General features: G+C 46.8%; 2 protein-coding genes and 2 pseudogenes across 4 annotated transcripts in view; 3 read left to right on the forward strand and 1 right to left on the reverse strand.

Annotated features, from left to right (window-relative positions):
• Positions 1-2,313, forward strand: part of LOC134738205 (putative HERC2-like protein 3) — a 137,095-nt pseudogene extending 134,782 nt beyond the window's left edge.
• Positions 2,314-8,418: 6,105 nt separating this feature from the next.
• LOC129014714 (E3 ubiquitin-protein ligase HERC2-like) lies at positions 8,419-12,161 on the forward strand. Its single transcript, XM_063653294.1, has 4 exons — positions 8,419-9,120; positions 9,213-9,337; positions 10,705-10,883; positions 11,927-12,161. Exons 1-4 carry the CDS (start codon positions 9,039-9,041, stop codon positions 12,075-12,077), a joined length of 537 nt encoding a protein of 178 aa, XP_063509364.1. The 5' UTR covers positions 8,419-9,038; the 3' UTR covers positions 12,078-12,161.
• A 6,686-nt stretch (positions 12,162-18,847) lies between these two features.
• Positions 18,848-19,999, forward strand: LOC129028716 (uncharacterized; annotated as a pseudogene).
• A 3,389-nt stretch (positions 20,000-23,388) lies between these two features.
• Positions 23,389-24,349, reverse strand: part of LOC129014678 (golgin subfamily A member 6-like protein 1) — a 112,158-nt gene continuing 111,197 nt past the window's right edge. For 2 of the 3 annotated variants that reach the window (XM_063653213.1, XM_063653211.1), the window contains exon 10: positions 23,389-23,938. In XM_063653213.1, coding sequence (XP_063509283.1) covers positions 23,876-23,938 — 63 coding nt within the window. In that variant the 3' untranslated portion in view covers positions 23,389-23,875. The remainder of the gene's footprint in view (positions 23,939-24,349) is intronic. The other variant, XM_063653212.1, reaches the window with a different exon arrangement.

Consider the following 24,349-nt stretch of genomic DNA (forward strand, 5'->3'; position numbering starts at 1 on the left):
CCAGTTGTAGTATAGTTATATCTTGTACTGTTTTCTTTCTCTTTGGGTGAATTTTTTTTCTTTCGTGGCTAAAACAGCCACTCAAGATTATATATATCTCAAATTGATAAACTTGGGGGTAGGTGAGTCAATTTTCCAAAAACGGTAATCTCAAGCTTCACTGAACTCATTAAAGTATTTGTTCAGTGGTTTCAAGAGTGGCATCATGAACTAGAGAGATTTCCCAATATTCTGCCTGATGTGCATACACTGAGAAAAGTCTCCATATCCTCGAAACATATCTTTGAAACTTGTCCCTAGCAATACACAGGTACAAAGTGCTTAGAGGGTCAGAAAATACTTTTCAAGCTTCTTAAAGCAGTGGCTTGGCCATGGCTTTGGCAATAGATGGCTCTGGGAGGGAATTCCACTCTGCCTGTTAGGAACTGTGTGACCTTGAGCAAGATCCTTAGATGGTGGGCCTTTTGCTTATCTGTTCAATAAGCCTGAAGCTACTGACCTGGAAGTGGGTCAGGAGGATTCATGAGATAACAAATGAAGGAGGTGCCTGTCCCATAGCAGGTAACCAAAGGCAACCAAGAACTCTCAGCCCCTCCCTGGGGTGGATCCAGAATGGGTGGGGTCTGAAGTTTGTACAGATTGGAGGGGACTCCTCAAAAACAAGAATATAAAACACAAATATTGAGTATTGAAGGGAATGTTTATTTAGAATCAGAAAGGAAATTATAAGAAATTACGAATTTTAGAAAGATGACAACAACCACATTGTGAACTCTGGACTTAATATTAATATTTAATAATGATATATTAAATGATGTATTAGTTATGTTAATGATGTATTAATACGGGTTCATCAGTTGTAACAATGGCACCACACTAAGGCAAGATGTTAATAATAGGGAAAATCATAGGGGGAAAAGGGGGTGAAGGGGAATATTGGGGCTTTCTGTACTGTCTGCTCGATGTTTCTGTAAACCCAATATGGTCCTCAAAAAATATAGTCTATCAATTTTTTTAAATGCATACATATATATACTCCCCAACATGCAGATTATATTAGCCCATTCTCACACTGCTATAAAGATACTACCAGAGACTGGTTAATTTATAAATGAAAGAGGTTTAATTGACTCACAGTTCCACATGAACTCACAGTTTCCTCAGGAAACTTACAATGATGGTGGAGGGTGAAATAGAAGCAAGTACCTTCTTCACAAGGCAGTAGGAGAGGGAGAGAGAGCATGAAGGGGGAAGAGCCCTTTATAAAACCATCAGATCTTAGGAGAACTCACTCACTATCATGAGACCAGGATGGGGAAAACTGCCCCCATGATCCAATCACCCTCTACCAGGCCCCTCCCATGACAAGTGGGGATTATGGGAATTACAATTCAAGATGAGATTTGGGTGGGGACACAGAGCCAAACCATAACACAGATAAATTTGAAAAGCTATTCTAGATTTTTATATGACATGAAAATATTCCACTCATAGGCAAGAGTAACTTTCAAATCATAAACAAATAATCCAAGAAAAAAATGCTGACAACACAAACTTCACAAAAATTCAGGAAAAAATAGCATAATGTTTTTATTAACTTTAACTGTGGCAGTTATAGATGTATCGGGATACATCGATAGTATTTTTTTCTGTAGTGTTTGGCTGAATACTCTTTGATGGCCTCGTTATATGAGAGCAGTTTTGCAAGACTGACTTTTATAGATGGAATAGAAAAATAATCCTCTGGCATAATTCATCAGAATTGTATTATATTTTTATTGACAGTTCAGAAAGGTTTCATTCATCTTCAAAAATTATTTTGGGTAGGGTCATGTAAACTTTTAATCAAACTTGAGAAAACTTCTAACAAGTTTCTTTGATATTTGAGCAGTAAGATTTCAAGGCATTTGTAATTTTCTTGAATTACGATCTCACCTTAAATACTTTTTGAATTGAGAAGTGGAACAAAGTTGTACAAAAGAGGGGCCCTGAAATACAAGCATCACAGAAAATTAGCCTCTGTACCCTTCCTTACATAATATTTGTCTAAAAGTCTTTTGTGTTTAATATTTATGTAGTTCATGGCTCTCCTTTGCATATGATACAATAATGCCTTTGTGGTTGTCTTAAAAGAAATGCATTGGCTTCTCTTTTCTTCTTTGAAGTGCATGGTGACTTGTGGCTGAGGGTTACGGTACCGGGTTGTTGTGTGTATTAACCACCGTGGAGAGCATGTTGGGGGCTGCGATCCACAACTGAAGTTACACGTCAAAGAAGAATGTGTCATTTCCATCCCGTGTTATAAACCAAAAGGTAAGTCTGTGGTGCATTGTAAATTCAAATCAAATGGTATTTCCAGCTCCCATTCCAATATTGTAGCATTTCCCTTTCAACTTACTACTTTCTTATAAAAATTGTTTTATTGACAGATTGCAATAGACCTTCCCATCTAGATAAGGAAGTTAGATATATGTGAATTATTCATCTGGAGGGAAAACTGAGCTCCTGTTGATTCAGTACAGATGGAGTAGCTCCTATTTAGTTTTATACTAACATTTCTTGGTGGACATATTAAATGCAGTCCCTCCCTTGAAGAAAAAGAAGAATGGCAGGGGGGAGATTGAAAAAGGAGGGGAAGGAAAAGTAGAAGGAGGAAAAGACAGAAGAGCAAGAAAAGGAGGAAGAAGTAGAGGAGGAGGAGGAAATTATTCTTTTCCCAAGATTCTCATTCTTCTTTATAGCTACCTTTCCACTGGAGTGTAAGATTTTGAGGGAGGAATGATGTCATCTTTATCATGTGTACTAATGCATGGAATGAATGAAAACTTCCAGTTCCCAGTGGGGATCTATGGATGCATTTATAATCTCTCCAGTAGTTCACATTTGTTCCACATGAAAGAGCAGAAATGGGTAGCATCCATGGATAGGAGGATTTGGCACCATCTCTGTGATATATGATCTTCTCTGTACATAATTATTTCCATGTTATTTAATGTTAACCATCCTCATGAAAAGTATCTTCCATCTTGAAATGGGAGAAAAGATTATTCCCAACTATTAGTAAGAAGGACTCCTCCTTAGTACTTGAGAGAGGATGGTAAAACTCTCTTGTTATTTCTGGGTTCATTATTCATACAAATAGCCTCTTAGTCATTCAACAAATATTTTTGAGTATGTCTATCTTGCAGAAAAATCACTAGTTGCCATGACAGGTACAAACATTGACTACGTAACTCCATCAGTGAAGTCTTTTTTCCTTCCTTCTGCATTTATGATACTTTCATAGCCACTTTCATAGTGTCCATAGTTTCCTTGAAGCACCCTAAATTTATTTTTATTTCTCACTTCATAGATAGATTATTCCCTTCTTCACATCAAGGAGGCTTCAAAGGACAGAAAGGGGCAACAGTTTGTTCCTCCATGCCAGATGTAATTGGTAATCATCTCCCTCAACAACTACAACAATAGTAAAAGTTTGAGTAAACTATAACACAGATTCTTTCATCCCCCCCAACTTTCTTAACTTTCATGTTATTTGCCTTTCTCTATTAATTTTTGCATTCCATGGGCAAAAATAAAATGTGACCAAAGATAGCAAGCTGGTATGGTTGAAGTAAGAGCTTCAAAGTATGAACAACAGAAATTGGTATTGATTTATAAAAGGCATTTTTATGTTAACTTTGACAGCAGATTCAACTGTATCGTGTGATCATTTTGGTTGCATTTTAATAATGTACTAATTTTTAAAAAATACAGCAGAAATGTTTAATTCATTCCAGCAGCCACCTAATGTATTGTACTAAGGAACTCAACTTGCATTTGAAAAATATGACCTCTTTATAAATGAAATTTTCAGCCAATATGATCATCTATCCAACTCCTTAATGATTAATAGTAATTTAGCTCATTCTTTATGTTCTCTTTTTCTTAGAAAAAAAGTCCAGTGGAAGCGAAATTGCCTTGGCTGAAACAAGCACAAGAACTAGAAGAGACCAGAATAGCAACAGAAGAACCAACGTTCTTCCGGGACCTTTTGTGGGAGTAATCAGGGCATAGCCAGTTAACATGATATATGTAATTTTTGTACTCATTGGAGTACAGTGATACATTTAATATCCAAATGACCTGTATTTACAGACTCTAGAGAGCTTGAGCTGGCTAGAATTTTTCTTTATTTCACAATTCAGCAGTCCTCCTTTGGCAGTTTCTCTGAGCAGCACAGAAAAGACAGTGTTACTTAACTCAAAGCAGATCCAGTGGTCTGCTACCCTTAAGAGATTGGGGATAATTTCTAGGTTTTAACACATGTGATTTGACCATGAACCGTCATATATCATACAAATAAACCAATCATTCCATGGGTAAGTCATGGTCAGTCTCTATAAAATCAGTTAAGTTGAAATGCATTAGTCGCCTGAGTGATCATAGGGAAATGGAAAGAACAAGGTACTAAGAGTATTGGAGCTTAGAACCACCCCTGCTAACTACATGACCTTAGACAAGTCTAATTTTTCTGTGTCTTATTCTCCTTACCTATAAAAGGAGCAGGTTGGGCTTGATCTCTCCAGGGTTCATTCCAACTTAAAAATCCAATAACTACCATCTGCATGTGATTTGATGGATCTGGATTGTAACAGTGCCAGTGGAAATTAAGAATCAAGAGGAAATCAAAGAAGCATTCTGGAGGTAGTTATATAGGGACAAAAAGAGAGCAAGAAATCAAAGGTGCTCTGAGATTTCTAGTCCAGGAATCTGTAAGAACAACAGCACCAATGATAGACTCAAGTAATTGAACAGAACGGCTGGTTCTATGTCAAACATGTTAAGTCTTTCGTGCTGACAGGCTATCGATGAAGAGAGCAATTCCCAGAGCATCAGGGGAAAAGGGGTCTCAGCAGTAATCTGGCCACTTTCCCTCTCTGAGCAGGCATTTCTTCTTCAACACCTTCAGCAATGAGCAGAGTTCACTGCATTAAGAGACACCTCATTCTTGTGTTGAGCAACACAAGTTATTTGCAAGATCTTTTTCTTCTGATGAGACAGAATAGACCTCCCAATTTGTGTTCTCTGAAGCAGAAAAAAATACATCTATGCCCCATCCCATGTGACAAATTTTCACAAATATGAAGAAAGCTGCCATGGATCCCGAGAGCTTTGTCTTTCCCAAGTTCATCATTCTTAGCCTTTTCAGCAGTCTTCATGCACTGTTGCTTTTAGATCCCTTCACAACCTCCTGTGCTTTTCAGAACCCACTCTTATTTGTCAATCTCCCTTTTAACTGTGGTCCAGCCCAGTGGTGAGCCCCAGGGCAGTGTGGGTTACTTCTCTTTGAGAAGGCACATGTGGCAAAGTGATGTGGGCCAACATAGCTGACACATCACACTCATGACAGGCACAGACTTCTCCACGTGGAGCACTGTCAGTGCTGGCTGTGACCACAGAAGAAACTGTGGACCATGTGAGGGTGAATGGCTTCACAGTATTTGAGTAAAAAGAGAAGAGTGTTGGGCTCCTGAAAGAAGCTTGGAGATTTAGAGGAAGAGGGGGAATCAAAAGAGGAAGATGGTGAGGAAGTAAAGTAGTGAAGAGAGGGAGGAGTATGATCCAGGGAAGCTTATTATTCCAGAGACCAAAGGAGGAAGGAGTTTAAGGAGGCAAGCAGCAGATAGGATTCAAATCTCACAGAAAGACAAGGAAAGAGAAAAGTCTGCTTTGATTAACAAGAAAGACTTTTTCAGTGAATTTTAGAGTAGTAGCATTCAAAGGGTAGAGAATAAAACATTGTGGATATTTCAGAAATAAATTTCCAAAAAAGAAGGAAATGGAGCAATGGGTATTTGAGTACTAAAGAAGGAGCAAAGATTGGTAGTCAAGCTGATGGAAAAGTGTATATATATGTGTTTGTTGTTTTTCATTTTGAAGTTAGGGCAGTCTTAAACAAATTAAAAAGATAGGGTTTTGCACAAGTCAGTCAGTATCTGTAGACCTTCCAACTGTACAAGGAAAGCATGAGGCTAAATGCTGCTGGAACCTTCTCACATCTCTGATCACCTACAATCCTGTAAGGGAAGGAGTCTATAGAAAGAAAAGAGTTTGAGACACTTGAGAGAGAGTGTGTGTAGTTGTCACAGAAGGCAGGTCACAGAGTCCTCTGACTAGAATGATGGGTCCTACCAAGATCTTTTGTTTTCAAAACACAGTTAGATGACAGTTGATAGTCCTATATGTCCTCTTTCCGTTAATAGGATTGCAGTCCATCCAGTTCCCCAGACTAGAAGCGTGGAGTCTTTCTTGGCTCCTTCTCATTCTTCTCTGATGTGTAATTAGCCACTGAGTTGTGCCCACTATATTTACTAAAATCTTTCTTGGTTCCAGCTCCTCCTCTCCATCCAAACTGCCATCCTTGTACAGGTCCTGAAATCAATTCCTAGGACACCTACAACAGCTTTCTAATTTGCTCCTGAATTGCTTCCCTCAAATCCACCCCTACACAACACAGCCACCAGAGCAGTCTATCTAGGTAGGGCACAAGTCTAATTCTTTTTGTTTTTTTTTGAAACAGAGTCTCACTCTGTTGCCCAGGCTGGAGTGCAGTGGTGCGATCTCTGCTCACTGCAACCTCCGCCTTCTGGGTTCAAGCGATTCTCCTGCCTCAGCCTCCTGAATAGCTGGATTACAGGCATGTGCCACCACGTCAGGCTAATTTTTTGTATTTTTAGTAGAGACGGGGTTTCACCATGTTAGCCAGGATGGTCTCGATCTCCTGAGCTCGTGATCCACCCACTTCGGCCCCACAAAGTGCCGGGATTACAGGTGTGAGCCACCGCACCTGGCCAAGTCTAATTCTTTCTTTGCAATGTTCAGAATATCCAAATGTCTCCCCATCACTCAAAGATTTGTGTGGGTTCATACGTCCAATGGGACTTGGCAGTGTATTACTTTTCCTGGTCCCCAGCCTCATGTCTGGCCACCTCCTTTTTTTTTTTTTGCCTTGAGTGGGATGCTCCAGGCACACTGACTTTCAGGCTGTTTCTTGCCCACAGCAAGCTGCCTCTTGCTTCCTCTTTAATCACACTCCCCTCTTAATTGGGAGTGGCCCCACCTGTTAAGTCTTTTTCTGTAACTTTATTTTTAATCATAGAAAATTGCAAACTATTTAAAAGAGGAGAAAACAGTGTAATGAACCCCCATGTCATGTCCATAATCCAGTATCAACAATTATCAACCCAGGGCCATTCTTGTTTCATTGAAACCATCACCACTGCCACTACCCCCTGAGCATTTTTGAAGCAAACACAGACAGCACATCATTTCATTCATAATTATGTATCTCTAAAAGAAGTCTTTAAAAAAATAATCAAAATACCATTTTTGAAATGCTATCCTGAATACTTCTGTGCTATTCTAATACTTCTATCCTGAAGTGTTTGATCATCATCTGTTGTCTTTGTAATAAAACCCTCTAACTTAATGACAGGAACCACAGTTTTCTCCACATAGTAATTTTTCCCTTTTATTACAGTGGTTTCTGTGTAACAACCCGTCATGTCCCTCTTCCAGCCCCTCCCCTTTTTGCCCTGCTTCTAGAATGTACAGAACTGAGTGTAGTGTTTAGTTGCAGTAATGAACTGAGCAGAGGTCTGAAGTGTGTTTCTCTAGTCCTCTGTAGCACTCATTTATCACTATACCTGTGGCATCCTGGCATTTGCGTGGGTGCACCCCAGGTGTTTGCTGCCCCTTCTGGTTTTCAGTGATGTTTCTGTTCTGGTCGGTGCTGTGGGGCGTGGCCTCGTGTATGTCTTAGGCTGTCGAGGTGTCCCAGCATATGGTTTTGCATTTGCCTCTCCGGGGTCCTGAGGGTTCTGTAGGTTTCACAGACTCTAGGTGAGTTTTGGTGGTCATTTCCTGACCTGTGATATCTATACCTAGATGAGTGGTGTGCTTTTGATTTCACTTCTACTCCCAGGGCAAGGCCGGGTCTCTGATTTCTCGTGGGGCCTCTTGCTACCCAGAGCCTGGGACGGGCAGTGTGTTGCCCCCTGGCTGTGGTTGGCTGGCAGGCAGGTGATCCTGAGTGGCTCCCAGCCTTCTGCAGGAAGCTCGGGTTCAGTGGGTCGTTGTGTGCCTTCCCGTGTGGGAGGTTGTGCTGAAGCCTGGCGGCTTGGCTCTGCTTTCACAGCCTGGAACCTCTTGATTCCTGCTGTGTGTGCCCATGTGAATTTCAGTTTTGCACTTGAGGAGTGTCCTTGTGTACTCTCAGCTCCACAATCTAATTTTTAGCAGCTTTTTTTTTTTTTTTTAAGACAGGGTGTCACTTTGTCACCCTAGCTGGAATGCAGTGGTGCAGTCTTGGCCTGCCAGGTTCAAGTGATTCTCCTGTCTCAGCCTCCCAAGTAGCTGGGACTACAGGTGTGTACCATCACACTTGGCTGATTTTTTCATAGAGATGGGGTTTCATCATGTTGGCCAGGCTGGTCTTGAACTCCTGATCTCAAGTAATCTTTCCACCTTGGCCTCCCAAAGTGCTGGGATTACAGGCATGAGCCACCGCCTGTGGCAGCTTTTGTGGTTACATTGTAGCCATTATTTGTGTTTGGTGCAGATGGTTGGGGTGGGGTGGAGGTTGCTGTTGCTAGTTGTTTAGCTCTTCTGCTGATCTTGAGCTTTTCCATATATGTGTTCATAGTGGGGTTACAAAAATTCCTCTAGAAAATACTTCAACTATTGTGGGTAAGAGTTTTTTTAGTCCAGTTTTTAAAAATACATAAGCTGAGAAGTTATTTTGTCTATTTAAATAATACTTCAAATTGAGTTTTATTTGATGTTTAATAAGACTTTGAAATTCACTCATTTTTAGGGGTTCTAAGTGAAAATTGTTTTTCTCCTTTCAGTTGCATGCTGCCATTAGTCACCAGGTTGACCCGGAATTCCTTGGTTTAGGTCTGGGCAGCATCCTCCTGAACAGCCTGAAGCAGACGGTGGTGACCCTGGCCAGCAGCACAGGCGTGCTGAGCACCGTGCATTCAGCCTCCCAGGCCATGCTGCAGAGTGGCTGGTCCGTGCTGCTGCCCACCACTGAGAAGCAGGCCCGGGCGCTCTCTGCTCTCCTGCCCTGCGCAGGTGGGCTCGGGGAAGGAACAGGAGACGGCATGGGTCAGGGTGCTGGGAGGGGATGGCGTTTCACTCAAATTGGCACACACTTTCTAGTTCAGTTTCAGGCAATGAAGTGAACATAAGTCCAGGTCGTCGATTCATGATTGATCTTCTGGTGGGCAGCTTGATGGCTGCTGGAGGGTTGGAGTCAGCCTTACATGCAGCCATTACTGCAGAGATCCAGGTATGGCTTTGGAGGCACACGTGACCTGGTGGTGCACTGAGATCGGAAATACACACTCACACATGTGAAGAATAACAGAACACAGTAAAACACTCAACTTTTATCATATCCAAGTATTTTCTTAAATTAAAATTCTTTTATGTGCTAATTTTAAAAATTATTGAGATGATTTAATTGTGATAAAATACTGCATGTTGCCTGTTTCAGTGAAGTTAACAGATAACCTGTTACTCAGGTAGACCATTCCCGTCACCCGGAAAGATCCCTGTGCCCTTGGCACTTGCAGCCAGGATACTCCCCTGCCCTCAGATGAGATGCATTTCGCCTGCTCTGAGTGTCGCAGCAATATAACTGTATAGTATGCACTCGTTCCTGCCTGGCCTTGGAGAATGATTTTCAGATTCACTCACTGATGTGTCTATTGTGACTTCGTTTTTATTATTGGGAAGTTTTCCATTTTCTGGGTGTAGTACTCTTTGTTAGTTCATTCTCCTATTGAAGGACATTAAATTGTTTTTGGTTTTAGTTTTCTTTTTTTTTTTTTTTGAGACAGGGTCTTGCTCTGTCACCCAGGCTGTATACAGTGACCTGATCTTGGCTCACGGCAGCCTTGTCCTCCTAGGCTCACAGGATCCTCCCACCTCAGCCTCCTATGTTGCAGGGACCACAGGCATGTCACCATGCCGGGCTAGTTTTCTGATTTTTTTTTGTAGAGACAAGGTGTTACTGTGTTGCACAGGCTGGTCTCCAACTCCTGGGCTCATGATCCCCCCACCTTGGCCTCCCAAAGTGTTGGGATTACAAGCATGAGCCACCACGTCCAGGCTTTCTGGTTTTTAGCTGTGTAGAGCTGCTACGATTGTGCTGTGAACAAGTACTTTAGTGAACATATGTCTTCCCTTTGGGTAAACACTTGGAGTGGAATTTGTTAGGTTCTGGGGTCAGTGTGTGTTCATAGTTTCCCAAAGTGGCTCTGCCATTTACATTTGAAACAGGACTTTTGTGTGTGAGAATTCCAGCTCATTCTTGTCCTTACAGAGCAGCTAGATGCTGCGTGTGTGGGGCAGATCACATTGGGTTTTGTGAGAGCCAGTAGCAGGGTTAAGGATTTTAGGGACTTCACGGAAGGAGGCTGGAGAGCATCAGCAGAGGCAGCCTGGACCTTGGATCTGTAAACAGAAGACACTGTTTGAAACTGCACAACTGAGTTGGGGTTTCCAACAGGGCAGGTGGAGGCCTGTGGGTAGGTGTGTGCGGCAGCCACAGAGACTGGGATAGCTTGGCACTGGGGTCAGGGCTCAGCCAGCCTGTGTCTTCACACCTGGTAATGAGATCACTTGTAAACAATTTCTGTTTATGAATTACAGGATATTGAAGCCAAAAAAGAAGCACAGAAGGAAAAAGAAATTGATGAACAGGAAGCAAATGCCTCAGCATTTCATAGAAACAGGACTCCATTGGATAAAGACCTTATTAATACGGGGATCTGTGAGTCTTCTGGCAAACAGTGTTTGCCTCTGGTTCAGCTCATACAACAGCGTCTTAGGTAAATCGTATTAGCTGTATTGTATTGTGTTTTATTTATTTACTTTTTTTTGTATTTTTGAGACAGAGTTTCGCTCTTGTTGCCCAGGCCGGAGTGCGGTGGCGCGATCTTGACTCACCGCAACCTCCACCTCCCAGGTTCAAGTAATTCTCCTGCCTCAGCCTCTCGAGCAGCTGGGATTACTGGCGTGCGCCACCACGCCCCACTAATTTTGTAGTTTTAGTAGAGATGGGGTTTCTTCATGTTGGTCAGGCTGGTCTTGAACTCCCGACCTCAGGTGATCCACCCACCTTGGCCTCCCAAAATGTTCGGATTACAGGCATTAGCCACCACGCCTGGCCTATTTATTTTACTTACTAACTTTTTTTTTTTTTTGTGACGGAGTCTCTCTCTATCGTCCAGGCTGGAGTGCAGTGTCAATGATCTTGGCTCACTGCAACCTCCACCTCCTGGGTTCAAGCTATTCTCCTGCCTCAGCCTCCCAAGTAGCTGGGACTAGAGGTGTCTGCAACCACACCTGACTCATTTTTGTGTTTTTAGTAGAGATGGGGTTTTACCATATTGGTCAGGCTGGTCTCAAACTCCTGACCTCAGGTGATCCACCTGCCTTGGCCTCTCCAGATGTTGGGATTACAGGCGTTAGCCACTGTGCCTGGCCTGTATTGAATTTTAATAGGTGATTATTGGTTTTCATATTAAGATAGTGAAATCCAGCACGAGGATCTCAAAACTTTGTTTGGTGATTGAAGGAATATTCTGAAAATTACCTAGTATAGATTTTAGGGTAAAGAGCAGACCCTTTTAAATATAGGTGAGAGGAGAAGTTGGAGGGCGAGGGCATGATGATGTTCAAAAGTTTTTCCAGAAGAGAAATTGGGTGTGCAGTAAACCTGTAAAAAGATTCTTGCTAACAAGCAGGTGGATGTAAATGAAAATCATCATGGAAGGTTATTTTTAAAACTGATTGTATCATTGCCTCACTTCATATATTACAGAGTTTTACATACTACTTTGTAAGATAACTTTTCTTTTCAAAACCAAAGTCAATGTGAAAGAATGGTGAGCATTGTTTTGGAAGGCCTGACTAGGAGGAGGTGGGAGAAGTCAGACTCAGCCTGTGAACAGAGACTAACTTTAGCAGAAGCCAAAACAGTCAGACAGTGTTGTCTAAAAATGATCATTCAAGAAGAGTGAAAAAACAAGGTGATTTGTGAAAGAGATTTATTAGAAAATGAAACACATATGTACCTCTGTTTAATAAAAATCTGCTTTTTGTCACATCGTGCTCCTGGTTTTTTGTTTCTACACATAGAGAAAGCAGAGCCCTGACAGGTTGGATCAGGCAGCTGAGCACAGAGCAGGGAGCCCTGGGCAGTGGCTGCAGCTCTCAGCTGGCCTGTTCATGGGGGGCATGGTGCATCTGTGGCGTGGGGTGGGCCTTCGGCGTGCGGTGGGCCTGCGGCGTGGGGTGCGTCTGCGGCGTGGGGTGGGCCTGTGTCGTGGGGTGGGCCTGTGGCATGGGGAGGGCCTGTGGCATGGGGTGGGCCTGCGGCGTGCGGTGGGCCTGTGTCATGGGGTGCATCTGCGGTGTGCGGTGGGCCTGCAGCGTGCGGTGGGCCTGCTGTCCACAGCCAGAAAAACTAACTTAGTGGACACACAGTGAAATTTTGAAACAGGAAGTTTTAAAGCTAGTTTCTATCATAGAGTTTAGCAAATGCTATTTTGCAAAATGTTTTTCTGGTGTTTGTTTGTTTTTCTAATCTGATAATGCATATTTCACACATTCTGGCCTTTAAGCAATGGAAATTAGAGAACTAAACTTAATACAGTTTGTGTTAATGGAAAGAGCTGGAGATTTGTTCTCAGAAAATTTCAGTTGCAACAGCTTGTTCACATAGGTGAACTTCCAACACAGTAACTATAGGAGTAAGAATAAAAGCTGTGTTTACTTTCACAGAGTTAAGAAGACAGGAGAAAATGGATGTTAAAAACCTTGTAATTAAAATGTAAAGTTACATGCAAAGTTTTAAAATGAGCATTTTCCAGGAAGAGGTGATTTTCTAAGTTCTTGAATGCCTCTCCCTTTTGTGAGGAGGCTGCGTCATGGGCTGTTGGTGTCTTTGGCAGGGGGTGAGTGCAGGGTTCCTGTTGTGGGTCCTTTGTTCTCATGAGGGCGGTGCCCGTTTCCCCATCTCCTGCTTGCTCAGACTGTTCCCGTGCGCAGAGAGACTGGCCTGTTTCAGCTGCAGCGGTGTAGCCTGCATTGGCTAGTCTGGCCGGCACTCACACCGTTTGCTGATCAGCACTTGAAGTGTGTCCGTCGTAGCTGAGACACTGAATATTTTATCTAATTTTTATTAATTAAAATGCAGGTTTAAAAACTTGATTCTGTTATTAGAAAGCATTTAAGAATGTCACTTGGCCATGTGAGTCTACTTTGTCAACTATGTATTTTATGAGTCTAAGTGCAGATCAGATATTTTCAATGCAAATTTCACTGCAAATTGAAATGTGCTACATATGTAAGCTATGCTGATGGTTTTTGAGGACTTAATATGAAATAACCTATGTAAAATATCTCAATCATTTTTCTTATATTTCATGTTGAAATGGTAAGATTTTCAGTCTGTTGGGATAAGTATGATACATTATTAAAATTATTTTTTATTTTTGAGATGGAGTCTTGCTCTGTTGCCCAGGCCAGAGTGCAGTGGTGCAATCTTGGCTCACTGCAACCTCCGCCTCTTGGGTTCAAGTAATTCTTCTTCTTCAGCCTCCCGAGCAGCTGGGACTATGGATGTACACCACCACGCCTGGCTGATTTTTGTATTTTTGTAGAGACAAGAGTTTCACCACGTTGGCCAGGCTGGTGTCGAACTCCTGATCTCAAGTAATCTGCCCACCTTGGCCTCCCAAAGTGCTGGGATTACAGGCATGAGCCACTGCACCTGGCCATTATTACAATTAATTTTATGTGTGTGTGTGTGTGTGTGCGTGTGTGTGTGTTTACTTTTATTAATGTGACTAAGAACAATTTTTTTTCCCCCTGAGATGGAGACTCACTCTGTTGCCTGGACTGGAGTGCAGTGGCACAATCTCAGCTCACTGCAGCCTCTGCCCCCTGGGTTCAAATGATTCTTCTGCCTCAACCTCCTGAGTGGCTGGGACTACAGATGCATGCCACCATACCTGGCTAATTTGTGTATTTTTAGTAGAGATGGGGTTTCACGATGTTGGCCGGGATGGTATTGAACTCCCAACCTCAGGTAATCTGCCCGCCTCAGCCTCCCAAAGTGTTGGGATTACAGGCATGAGCCACCGCACCTGGCCATGTTTATTAATACGACTAAGAACATTTTGAATTGCACCTGTGGCTCCACTGGTGTCCTGGGCAGGTGGCTCTGTGGTGTCCACACAGGTTGTCTGCTGTGTCTTCATCTTCGCTGCATGTGACTTTTTGGTTCCTGTGGCACGTGGAGTCCTGTATGGGACATTGGTTCTACAGTAGATTTGTAATAAGGATGTACCTACTAAAAAATACAAAATAAAAAGAATAGAAACAAACATAGAAATAAGTATCACCTCACAAAAATTTTGGAAAGTAGAAAAAGGAAGATGCATTCACAGTTTTTCAGTAGCCGATATCCAGGCTGTCTTCATAAGCATGGATAACGTGTCCCTCTCCCGCATGGATAGACACCGTTTTCTCACCTTAAGTGTTTGTGATTGAAGGATTCTTGATGTGTTGACTTGGAGGATGCAGTTGTTGAGCAGTAGTTTATCTAAAGATTGTAAGAAACTTTTGGAAACATTTCATGTCCTTTTTTCCCTTGGAAAACGTGGGTTGAAGAAATCGCCGCTTGCCAAAAATAAGCCATGAAACGGATTTCAGAGTAACTCTAGTTACATGCTGGCGAGGAGCCGTGGAATACCATTTACATTTGAAAATAGAGGGCTGTGAAGTTTTCATAAGTAGTGAACCCCATCAGAATTACACATTTTGATTATGGCTCTAAATTTTATATTAAAGAAATAAAAATTTTATCGTATTTTATTACCGTCTTTTGCTCCTTCAGGTGTAGCATACATGCTAGATTCTAGACCTGTTTCTTGTGTTACAGTGGTGTTACCCAGGCAGGTTATCAGGTAGTGAAGGTGCTGTCTGGTGGTGGTGGTGAGCCCAGTGAGGGCACATCATTGCCGTGTGTGATGAGGGCCTGTGGGTTGCTGTGGGATTCCCAAACCCTGGCTCCTCTGTCTCCTGCTTCTGTCCTTACTCACACTGCTGGTGGTTTTCTGGTGTGAGCCACGGGGGCAAGTGGGATTGACAAGCCTGCTGTCACATTAGGAACCTGAGTTAAAGTGGAGCTGAAAGCATGTCCTCGCTCTTGATGTTGTGCAGAGAACCACTTGTGCTTCTGGCCCAATGGGGCGGGTGGAACCAGGCCCTGGTTTGGCTCTCCTCCCCTCCATGTTCCCCTGTCCTGTCTGATTTGCTTTCACACTGATGTAAGAGTTACTTTCCCTCGGCCTCCCAAAGTGCTGGTATTACAGGCATTAGCCACTGCGCCCGGCCAGCATCCTTTCAAGTACTGGGGTATACCCAAGCTCCCAGCTTCTAGCTAGGAGTCATTTGGTCCCTCTTTATCCCAAAGGACCTGCCACCATCATTGGTTCCCAAAGCCCAGCAGGGTCCAGGCTCTTCAGCCTCCAACCACTTTGCATTTCTTTTCTGCTTTTCGTTCATGAAGATAAAGATTAACTTATTTTTCAGCCTGGGCATGTCTTTTTTATGTACTTTATTTTTTATTTTTATTTTTTTTTGAGATGGAGTCTCACTCTGTCACCCAGGCTGGAATGCAGTGGCGGGATCTCGTTTCACTGCAACCTCTGCCTCGCGGGTTCAAGTGATTCTCCTGCCTCAGCCTCCTGAGTAGCTGGGACCACAGGTGTGCACCACTATGCCCAGCTAATTTTTATATTTTTAGTAGAGACAGGGTGTTGCCATATTGGCCAGGCTGGTCTCGAACTCCTGGCTTCAAGTGATCCTCCTACCTCAGCCTCCCAGAGTGCTGGGATTACAGGATTACAGGTGTGACCACCGCGTGCGGCCTTTATTTACTTTGTATATCTCATCTATTACTGCTGCAGTTTGCAGAAGAGAGGATGCCCTCAAACCTAACTTCTCCAGACCATCCCAAATGGGAAGTCTGCTCCACGTCAACAGTGTTGTTGCTTTTAAAGACTATACGTCAACATGCCAGATTATAGCAAAAGGATGTTGAGGGCGCAATAGGAAAGCAAGCCTGAGAGTCCTGGAGAGAAGGTGGCAGAGTTGCGTTTTGAAGGTGGTTCCTTCTTCAGACCCTGCCCTTCCTGCCTTGTTCCTCCAGTTGCGAGATTTGCTGTTGGAGCTCCTCCACGGGTAAAGAGGTGAGGCTGGACTGAGAGGGAGATGGAGAAGCTGCCAGAAGTTCTTTTGGATCTAGAATTGAGACAGCAGTTCCAGCCAGGTCTGGAGGTGGGTGCTGTCACCCAGCCCCCAAGGGAATGGTACTGATTGAAGAATGTGGCAAGAACTCCCTGGCCGGGAGAGGGAGGTGCTCGCTCCTTTGAATCGCCTGAGCCCAGGCTGGAAGGCCCAAGGGGGAGGACAAGGCCAGCTCACTCCAGCTCCATCCCCTCCCTTTAACCCTGAGCTAGTCACCCTCCCAGACTCCAGTCCCTTTTCCTAAGTGCCCTCCCTGCAAAGTCTGCACGGAGCAGCGCTCCCTCACGCCAGCTCGCCCCGCACTTTCTTGTCTTTCTGCAACCCCATGGGTTTGAACCTGAGATGATTCATTTTCCTAAAAGCCTCTTTGGGCTGAGGGAAGGCATGGGTGGCTCTGCCAGTTTTGGAGTGGGGGCCGCCTCTTCTCAGAGCCGCTGCGAGGGCCAGGGCCACCCTCCCAGGTGGGTGTCTCTGGGCTGGGCAGCAGCTTTGTAGGCAGCCCCGGCCATCCCCACTGGTCTGGGAGGCTGGGGGTGCACCGGCTCCTGCTCCCGATAGAGCCAAGGCACCTTCCTTACCTGAGAGCTGACTTTCTTGAAGAGTGGGCACAGAGGAGCCGGCAACGTGGGTGGTGTAGGCACCCAGGAGAAAATCTGTGGCTCAGTCTCAGGGAGAAGTCTCCACCAGCACAGCTGTTGTAGAGGTGGGGAAACTGGGCTGAGAGGGAAGGGGGCTTGCCCAACTCACCAGCCCTGGAATGTTTTGAGCTTTGGGGGTGGATCTCCCAGGAAATGTGTTTTATGGCACCACCGCCTCTGGTCACCCACCCTGAGGTGTGGCGGGCCTGGACAGCCAGCTTGACTGAGGGCCAGGCTGGTGAAGTCAAACGTACCACTCAGGAAGGAGACCCAGCCCTTCTCCAGACAGAGTTCAAATGTGAGGACTGCCTTCTTTGGGCCTCAAATTCCCCACATGAATTCCAAGGACCCCTCTAGCTCCTACACTCTGGGCCAAGGTTTCCTCTGAGCCCCAGTCAGCCTAGAGGACCTAGGATACATCTTCCTTGGACAGAGACCCACCATACGGGCAGCAGGAGGTAGGGGTGGGGGTAGGCAAGGTTCCTGTGGGGAGGTGGAGCTGTCATCAGAGATGGTGCCTGCAGACAGTGGGTGTATCGTGGCTCTGCTACTACTTGCTGGGTGGCCCCATGATGTTCCTTTCCCCACTCTGGACCTCAGTTTCCCTATCTGTTCTGTGGAGATAAGATGCCTGCCTGCATATTTGTGAACTGGGATGTGTGGGGGCCAGTTGCAGTGTTTCTTGGTGTGGTCCTGGGGCAGCCTGCACCACCCCATAGAGATTTCTGGGCCCCACCCTAGGCTCACAGGACCAGAATCTCTGGGAATGAAGCCTGGGAATTTGCATTTCCACAGGCATCTGGCTGATTCTGACATGATTGAAAAGCACTAATAGTATATAGCAAGCTCTTTATAAAAGGTAAATTCATAGCTGCCTTTTACTGAATATAAATCTCACCTTCCCTTCCTCAGTTAGGGACACACACCGCAGTTGAAAATCACTGTGCCTTTCCAGATGCAGAATCTGACCTTTCCGATGAGATTCTGTTAACTGTTGCTTTCTGTAGTTTGTGTTCCAAAACAAGGGGAATATCTTTCCATTTTTTCAATATAAATGTTTAGGTCAGATACGCTTTTTCAAACTGGACACACACACTCACACAGTTTAGGATTTCAGCTATGGCTTCCTCTCAAATTATTAGCCTCTTTCTGCCAGGGAGCAGTTTTTCCCAGACAAGACCCTGGACACAGGCTGGTGGGGCCCCTCCTCATCAGAATCACTAGATCACGACTGACTCCTAGAGGTGGCTTTTTCTGCTTAAGTGTCAGCCCATGGGCTGGGATGTGACCCCCAAAGTTGCAGCAGAAGCTTCCACCCATCTTGGGCACCCCCCTGCCATCTATGGGGAAAGGCCTGTCCCTTGTCTTCTGGGCCCAGCTGGCCTCACAGGCATTCAGCAGATTGGAAAGTCAAAGCATGTGCTGTGCTTGGCTGGGCTCTCCTGCACCCCTTTTTGGGGTGAGGTGGAGTGCATCCAGCCCCCAGAATCCCTGCCGTTTATTCCCCCCCTCATCCCCACCCCCATACACACTCACAAGTACAAACACAGGCGCAGTCACTGTCGCACACCACTCTGGACAGCACCATTTCCAGCCTCAGGGGGGCAGTTTCCTTACAGGGAAGTTAATGAGGCACTAAAGAAGGCTCGGGGACAGGGAGAAAATCTATCGAGAAGAGGCTCCTAGACCTGGTTCTGCCTCTGAATTGCTGGGGGTCCTTGAGAAAGTTGCTTTCCCTCTCTGGTCTCAGTTTCCTCAGGTGAGAAATGGGGGGCCGGCCAAATGGTCTAAGGTTCTGGGAACCTCTAAGTCAGAGCCTGTAGCTGGTGGTCAAGATGAGGGAGAGGCCCTCAGGCTCAGCCGAATGCCTGAGAGTCAGGACAGGCCCAAAGGTGAGCAACCTGAGCACATCAGGTGGGTTCAAAGCTGGTGCATGAGCCCCACAGCCTGCAGAGCAGCTCTGGACTCGGGAGCCCGCTTGCACCAGCCCAGTGGGACTTCAGAGATGTGGGGTCCAGCCTGTCCTACTGTTGCAGGGCTGGGGGCCGGGAGCTACAGATTCTGACCCCACAGCTGCCTTAGACATGCCAGATGGGCTGGGGCAAGACACACCCCTCTCTATGAACTGAGCAGTCAGTCCAAATAGATACACTAAAGAAGGGCCGTGGGATGGACCCAGCTGTAGCCTGGGGCTACAGACTAGCTTCCAGGGTACTCAAGCAGCTGGCCTCTGGGGTAGCAGCCCCGGGTATGAGAGGCAGGACTCAGAATCTAGGCCAAGCCTCTACAGGAATCCCCTCTGGAGAGCCCAGGCACTCTGCAGGAGGGGCAGCAGGCAGCAGGCGCACCAGGAGCATGTTTCACAAGGTGCCCAATATTGCATCTGTTCAGATAGGCAGCGAGTTGGAAAGTGGATGCAGTAGGCAGGGTGGCGGCTGCTCCCCAGAGCCAGGAGTCCAGCCCAGCACCCACCTGAGTCCGCCTTAGTCCTGCTCAACTGGGTTATCTGTGCTCTTGGCCCTCTGGTCCCACCCACAGAGAGAGGGCTTTGGGGCGACTAGGTGAGCTGGTCCTTGTGGGAGGATGTAACTGACTCCTGAGCCTGGCGAGCCAGGCAGCCCTTCACCAGCATCCCCACCCCCATGTCTCCAGCCCCCCTCATTCCCTGATCCTCCCATCCGCTCCCCTGACCCAGCGGTTTCCTCTGCTCACTCTCTTTTCCTGCTCCCAGGCTCGCCTGGTCATGTGTGCTTCACTCTCCTCTGAGTCTCCCTCTTTCCAAGCCGCCTCCACTCTACTTGACACACTCTCCCTTAAGACACCAGAGTACACAAGCGCAAGTCCCCGCACCTCACCTTTACTCCCAGATATGGGAGGGAGATGACATGAAGACCCAAACGCCCCTTGGCAAGAGATCTGGGGTATGCAGAGGGGCAGATCTGAGGCTGTGGAAGCTCCAGGGGCTCCCTGCGGGAGGCTGCATGTAAGCTGGCTATTGAATTTGGCTCTGAGCTGAGACCCCTCCTTGAAGCTCCAGACCAGGAGCCAGCTGCTAGCTCGACCCCTCCGTTTGGTGCCTCAGAGAAACCTTGCACTCTGTAGGTCTAACTCTGAACCCAGAAAATCCCCCCATGTTGGCCCTGTCTCTTCATAGGGAAAGCACCACCTCAGACCCAGTTCTGCACCAAACCCACATTTGAGTCATGGGGCTCCTGCCCTGCACTGTGAGCACTCTGGATAAGCCAGTGCCGAGGGGGAAAGAGTTCTGAATGCCAAGCCAGAACATGAGCTTCAACTCCACCTCCAGCTCTGAGAGCTGTGGGTGGGGAAGGGCCCTAGTCCAGCTTGCTGTAGAAAGACCAGTCTGCCACTGTACGGCACATGGATGGCAGGGGCAGAGTGCAGGTGGAGAGAATAGAAGGTGGGCAGGGCGGGGGAGGCAGGGACATGGCTTTAGCCGTGGAGATGGGAGGACAGACGGGACTTGGGGGCTACTTGGATGAACCAAGGGAGGAGTCAGGAAGAGACACCCAGTTTTGTATCAGATGTGTAGAGCATGGGATGCTGTTCATTGATCGAGGGAGGGGGAGGAGGAAGAGGTATGGCATGGGGAGGAGGTAGCTGAGCTCTGTCATTAATGTCATTTGAAGTCCCCAGGGAAAGAAAGGCCCACCAGGGCCTTCACTGCTTCAGCCAGCTCTCAGGGTGTCTGTGCTCCCTGGCCCTCTCAGCTCCTGCTTCATAGCTGTCAGCTGCAGTGGGGGACAGCTGCACAAGGGCCCAGCATGTCTGTGTGTTTACCCAGGGGACTGCCGCGTGGCCCATGCCGAGCAGAAACTGATGGACGACCTTCTGAACAAAACCCGTTACCACAACCTGATCCACCCAGCCGCCACCTCCTCACAGCTCATCTCCATCGAGACGGAGCTCTCCCTGGCCCAGTGCATCAGCGTGGTAGGTGCAGAGGGTACCTGTGGCTCAGGCTCAGGTGAAGAGGCAGCTCATGCCCAAGCCCCAAGCAGTCAATGTCCAGAGGAATGAAATGACTAGAGTTGACTTAGACTGACCAGTACACGGTGGGGAGGCTGGAGGAGGGTCCATGAGGTTTATAGGTGTCCAGTATTTAATGAGGTCATGGTTTTGTTAACAAAGAAGAAATGAGGGTGGGGGCGGGATCACCACTGGCTAGGCAGCCAAGGGGCCTGCAGAGACTCTGCTCAGCTGAGTCTCCAGCATGACCATGAGCTTCTCCTCCTCATCCTCCCAGCCCCACCCTACTCTCTCCCCCAGCTTGCTCAACAGGTGACCTTACAGGCTCCCTACTTGTTGGGGAAAATAAGAACCAGACTGGGGGAACTGACGGGTACAGAGGCCCAGGTGTAGGCGCAGGACCACAGGCGGTGCAGCGTCTACTGAGCCAGGCGGGTGAGGGTCTGGAGAGAGGGCATGGCTGCTGCAGGCATGGAAAGGAGGCGCAGATGGTGGCACTCCCAGGGCCCATTGTCAGGGCCTCCATATGTGGATGTGTGCAGAGGTGGGGGTGCTGAGGGAGGAGGGGCCAGGGAATTTCTCATCTTCTCTCTACTGCCTCTGAGTTGGAGATGTCAGAGGGAGCCATGGCCCACCGTAAAGTAACACAATGTCCCCACCCACAGGGTTAGAACCCCTCCCCTGGAAGCAGCTCTGAGGGGAACAGTCACATGTAGAGAGTGCAGGACGCTGTGTCCAGCCGGGGGAAGGAGGTCACCAAGGGGGTTGACCCTCCTCTGGCCAGGTGGCTGCCTTCTGACACACCAGCCTCTCTCTCTAGCACGGTGGGCCCCACACACCCAGCCTGTGAAACCTACAGCCCTCAAGAAGGCTTTGGCCAAATTAATGAGCGGCTCCCTCTCCCAGGAGGAAGCACAGCTGAAGGATGCAGAGGGCAGTAGAGTTGTGTATGCTCCGCCCCCTCTCTCCAGAGTGGGACGGAAAGAAGGGGGCTTTCAGCCAGGCTGGCCCAGGCTGGGTTCTGAGTGTCACTGTCCAGCTATTGGCTTCTGGCTTAATGGGTGAGCCCAGCTGCTCCTGTGCAGCTGCGGCCCTAGTGAGGGTGAACCGGCAGGCGAGTTCCATTTCTGAAAGCCTGGGAATACAGTCAATATTAGGCTGTGGGCTGCTGGGCCAGGAAGGGGAGTTTATTTTTCAGGGTTTGTTTATCTATTGAGTTGATGAGGGAGGGTTATAGGTACAACCAGCTTAAAGATGGAAATTTTGAGAGAGCAGGCAGGGATTTAGTGCTGGGTAAGCCTTCTCAAAGTGGCTCTTTTGGGGTGGCCAGAATCCAGTACCAATGTCCTCAGCATGTTCATCAGCTGCTGGGGGAGTGGCGGACAGGATGAAAGCACAGGAACACTTTCTGGATGATAGAAATACTCTGTATCTTCAAAGGAGGTAGGTTCCATGGGTAATGTTAAATGAGTTAAAACTCATCAAAATGTAAACCAGATCTGTGCATTTCACTGAATATAAATTATACCTCCAATTAAAAACATTTTTTTAAAAGACAGATGGGCTGGACGCAGTGGCCCACACTTGTAATCCCAGCACTTTGGGAGGCTGAGGCAGGTAGATCACCTGAGTCAGGAGCTCGAGACCAGCCTGGAAAACATGGTGAAATCCTGTCTCTATTAAAGGTATACAAAAAAATTAGCCAGGCATGGTGGCACACACCTGTAATCCCAGCTACTCCGGAAGCTGAGGCAGGAGAATTTCTTGAACCCAGGAGGCAGAAGTTACAGTGAGCAAAGATCGTGCCACTGCACTAGCGCCTGGGCAACAGAGCGAGACTCCATCTCAAAAACAACAAAAAAAGGACAGATGAAGGTTTTCAACTTTCACTAAAGGCAGAGGAGCTTGTGACAGATTTGCCTCCCCACAAGAGCAGTTAGAAAAACTGGACAAAAGTGTGCCCTGCCCCCAATCAAAAACAATTGTTGGAAGGTAACTGAAAACCTCAGCCAGAACTTGAGTGACCAGGCCTAGGAGGTGACCCTGACAGTCTGTGGTGCTTTACCCACATTTGGTGATTGGTCAACAGTAGAGGGCTAAGAGGCTAAGAAACTGAGTATGAAGTAGTACTTAAGGGGCTGGAGAGCCTACCTGAATGTTTGGCACTCTCACAGGGCTGAAATGATCTAATGAGAATTTGGGTCCCAGGAAGGAGATGTGACCTCGGTGGGGACCCTGGAAGGGCCACCCCTGGGAGTCCAAATGAATAAAACATAGACCAGCCATCATAAAACCTAAAACTTGCTTTGAACCAGCTTAGTCCCAAACTAGATGAAGGCGATGTGCCCTTACTCCAGTTGTGTGCCATAAAGTCAAAGTCAATACTCTCTGGAGACAGAACAAAGTTTATTAGGAATGCCATAAGACAACACAAGACTAAACGAGAAAGACCAAGAAAAAACACAATAGAAACATACATGTTAGGAAGAAACTTTTTTTTTTTTTTGAGACGGAGTCTCGCTCTGTCACCCAGGCTTGAGTGCAGTGGCACGATCTCAGCTCACTGCAACCTCTGCCTCGCAGGTTCAAGCGATTCTCCTGCCTCAGCCTCCCAAGTAGCTGGGATTACAGGCACGCGCCACCATGCCCGGCTAATTTTTGTATTGGCCAGGCTGGTCTTGAACCCCTGACCTCAGGTCATCCATTCACCTTGGTCTCCCAAGTTGCTGGGATTACAGGTGTGAGCCACCGTGCCTGGCCAGTATTTTGCCACAATTTAAAATAAATAAATGTTTTTTTCCAGGTTTGTGCTCAGACTCTCTTCTAAACAGTCACGTGGCGGCTTACTCTTCTCCAGGCCTTGCTGCCGGCTTTTACATGTTTATTGTTTTTGCGTTCTTGTCATCTGCTCGGTAGATGGCAGCTTCCAGGTGCTCCTAAGGGGCCAGGAAAGAGAGTGAGAAGGCACGGAGGTTGCCAGGTCATCCCGCTTGGGGCCCCGCCCTCATCACCTCCCTCAACCGGGTCTCCTGCAACTCTTGGTGGGCCACCTCGGCCACCGCTTCGCCCTGAGCTTCCTGCTGCTGCAGCTGGGCAGTGCCTCCTTCTCAGAGGCCAGCTGCTGATAGGTGGCCACACACTGCTGCAGGTGACCCAGGTAACGGTCTCACTGCTGCTGCAGACTCTGAGCCTCTTGGCTCTTCAGCTCCACCTGCAGGATAGGCGTCAGGGTAGGTAGTGGCTGGCTTCCAGATTCTGGGCCCATAAACAGGGTGGCGAGGGCACTGCGGGGCTCTGTCGCCTGCCCAGGCCCCTTGCCCTGGCCCCTTCCTCCAGGCCTAAATGAC

The sequence above is a fragment of the Pongo pygmaeus genome, chromosome 16, assembly GCF_028885625.2.
Source record: "Pongo pygmaeus isolate AG05252 chromosome 16, NHGRI_mPonPyg2-v2.0_pri, whole genome shotgun sequence".
In the NCBI taxonomy this organism is placed as follows: domain Eukaryota; kingdom Metazoa; phylum Chordata; class Mammalia; order Primates; family Hominidae; genus Pongo; species Pongo pygmaeus.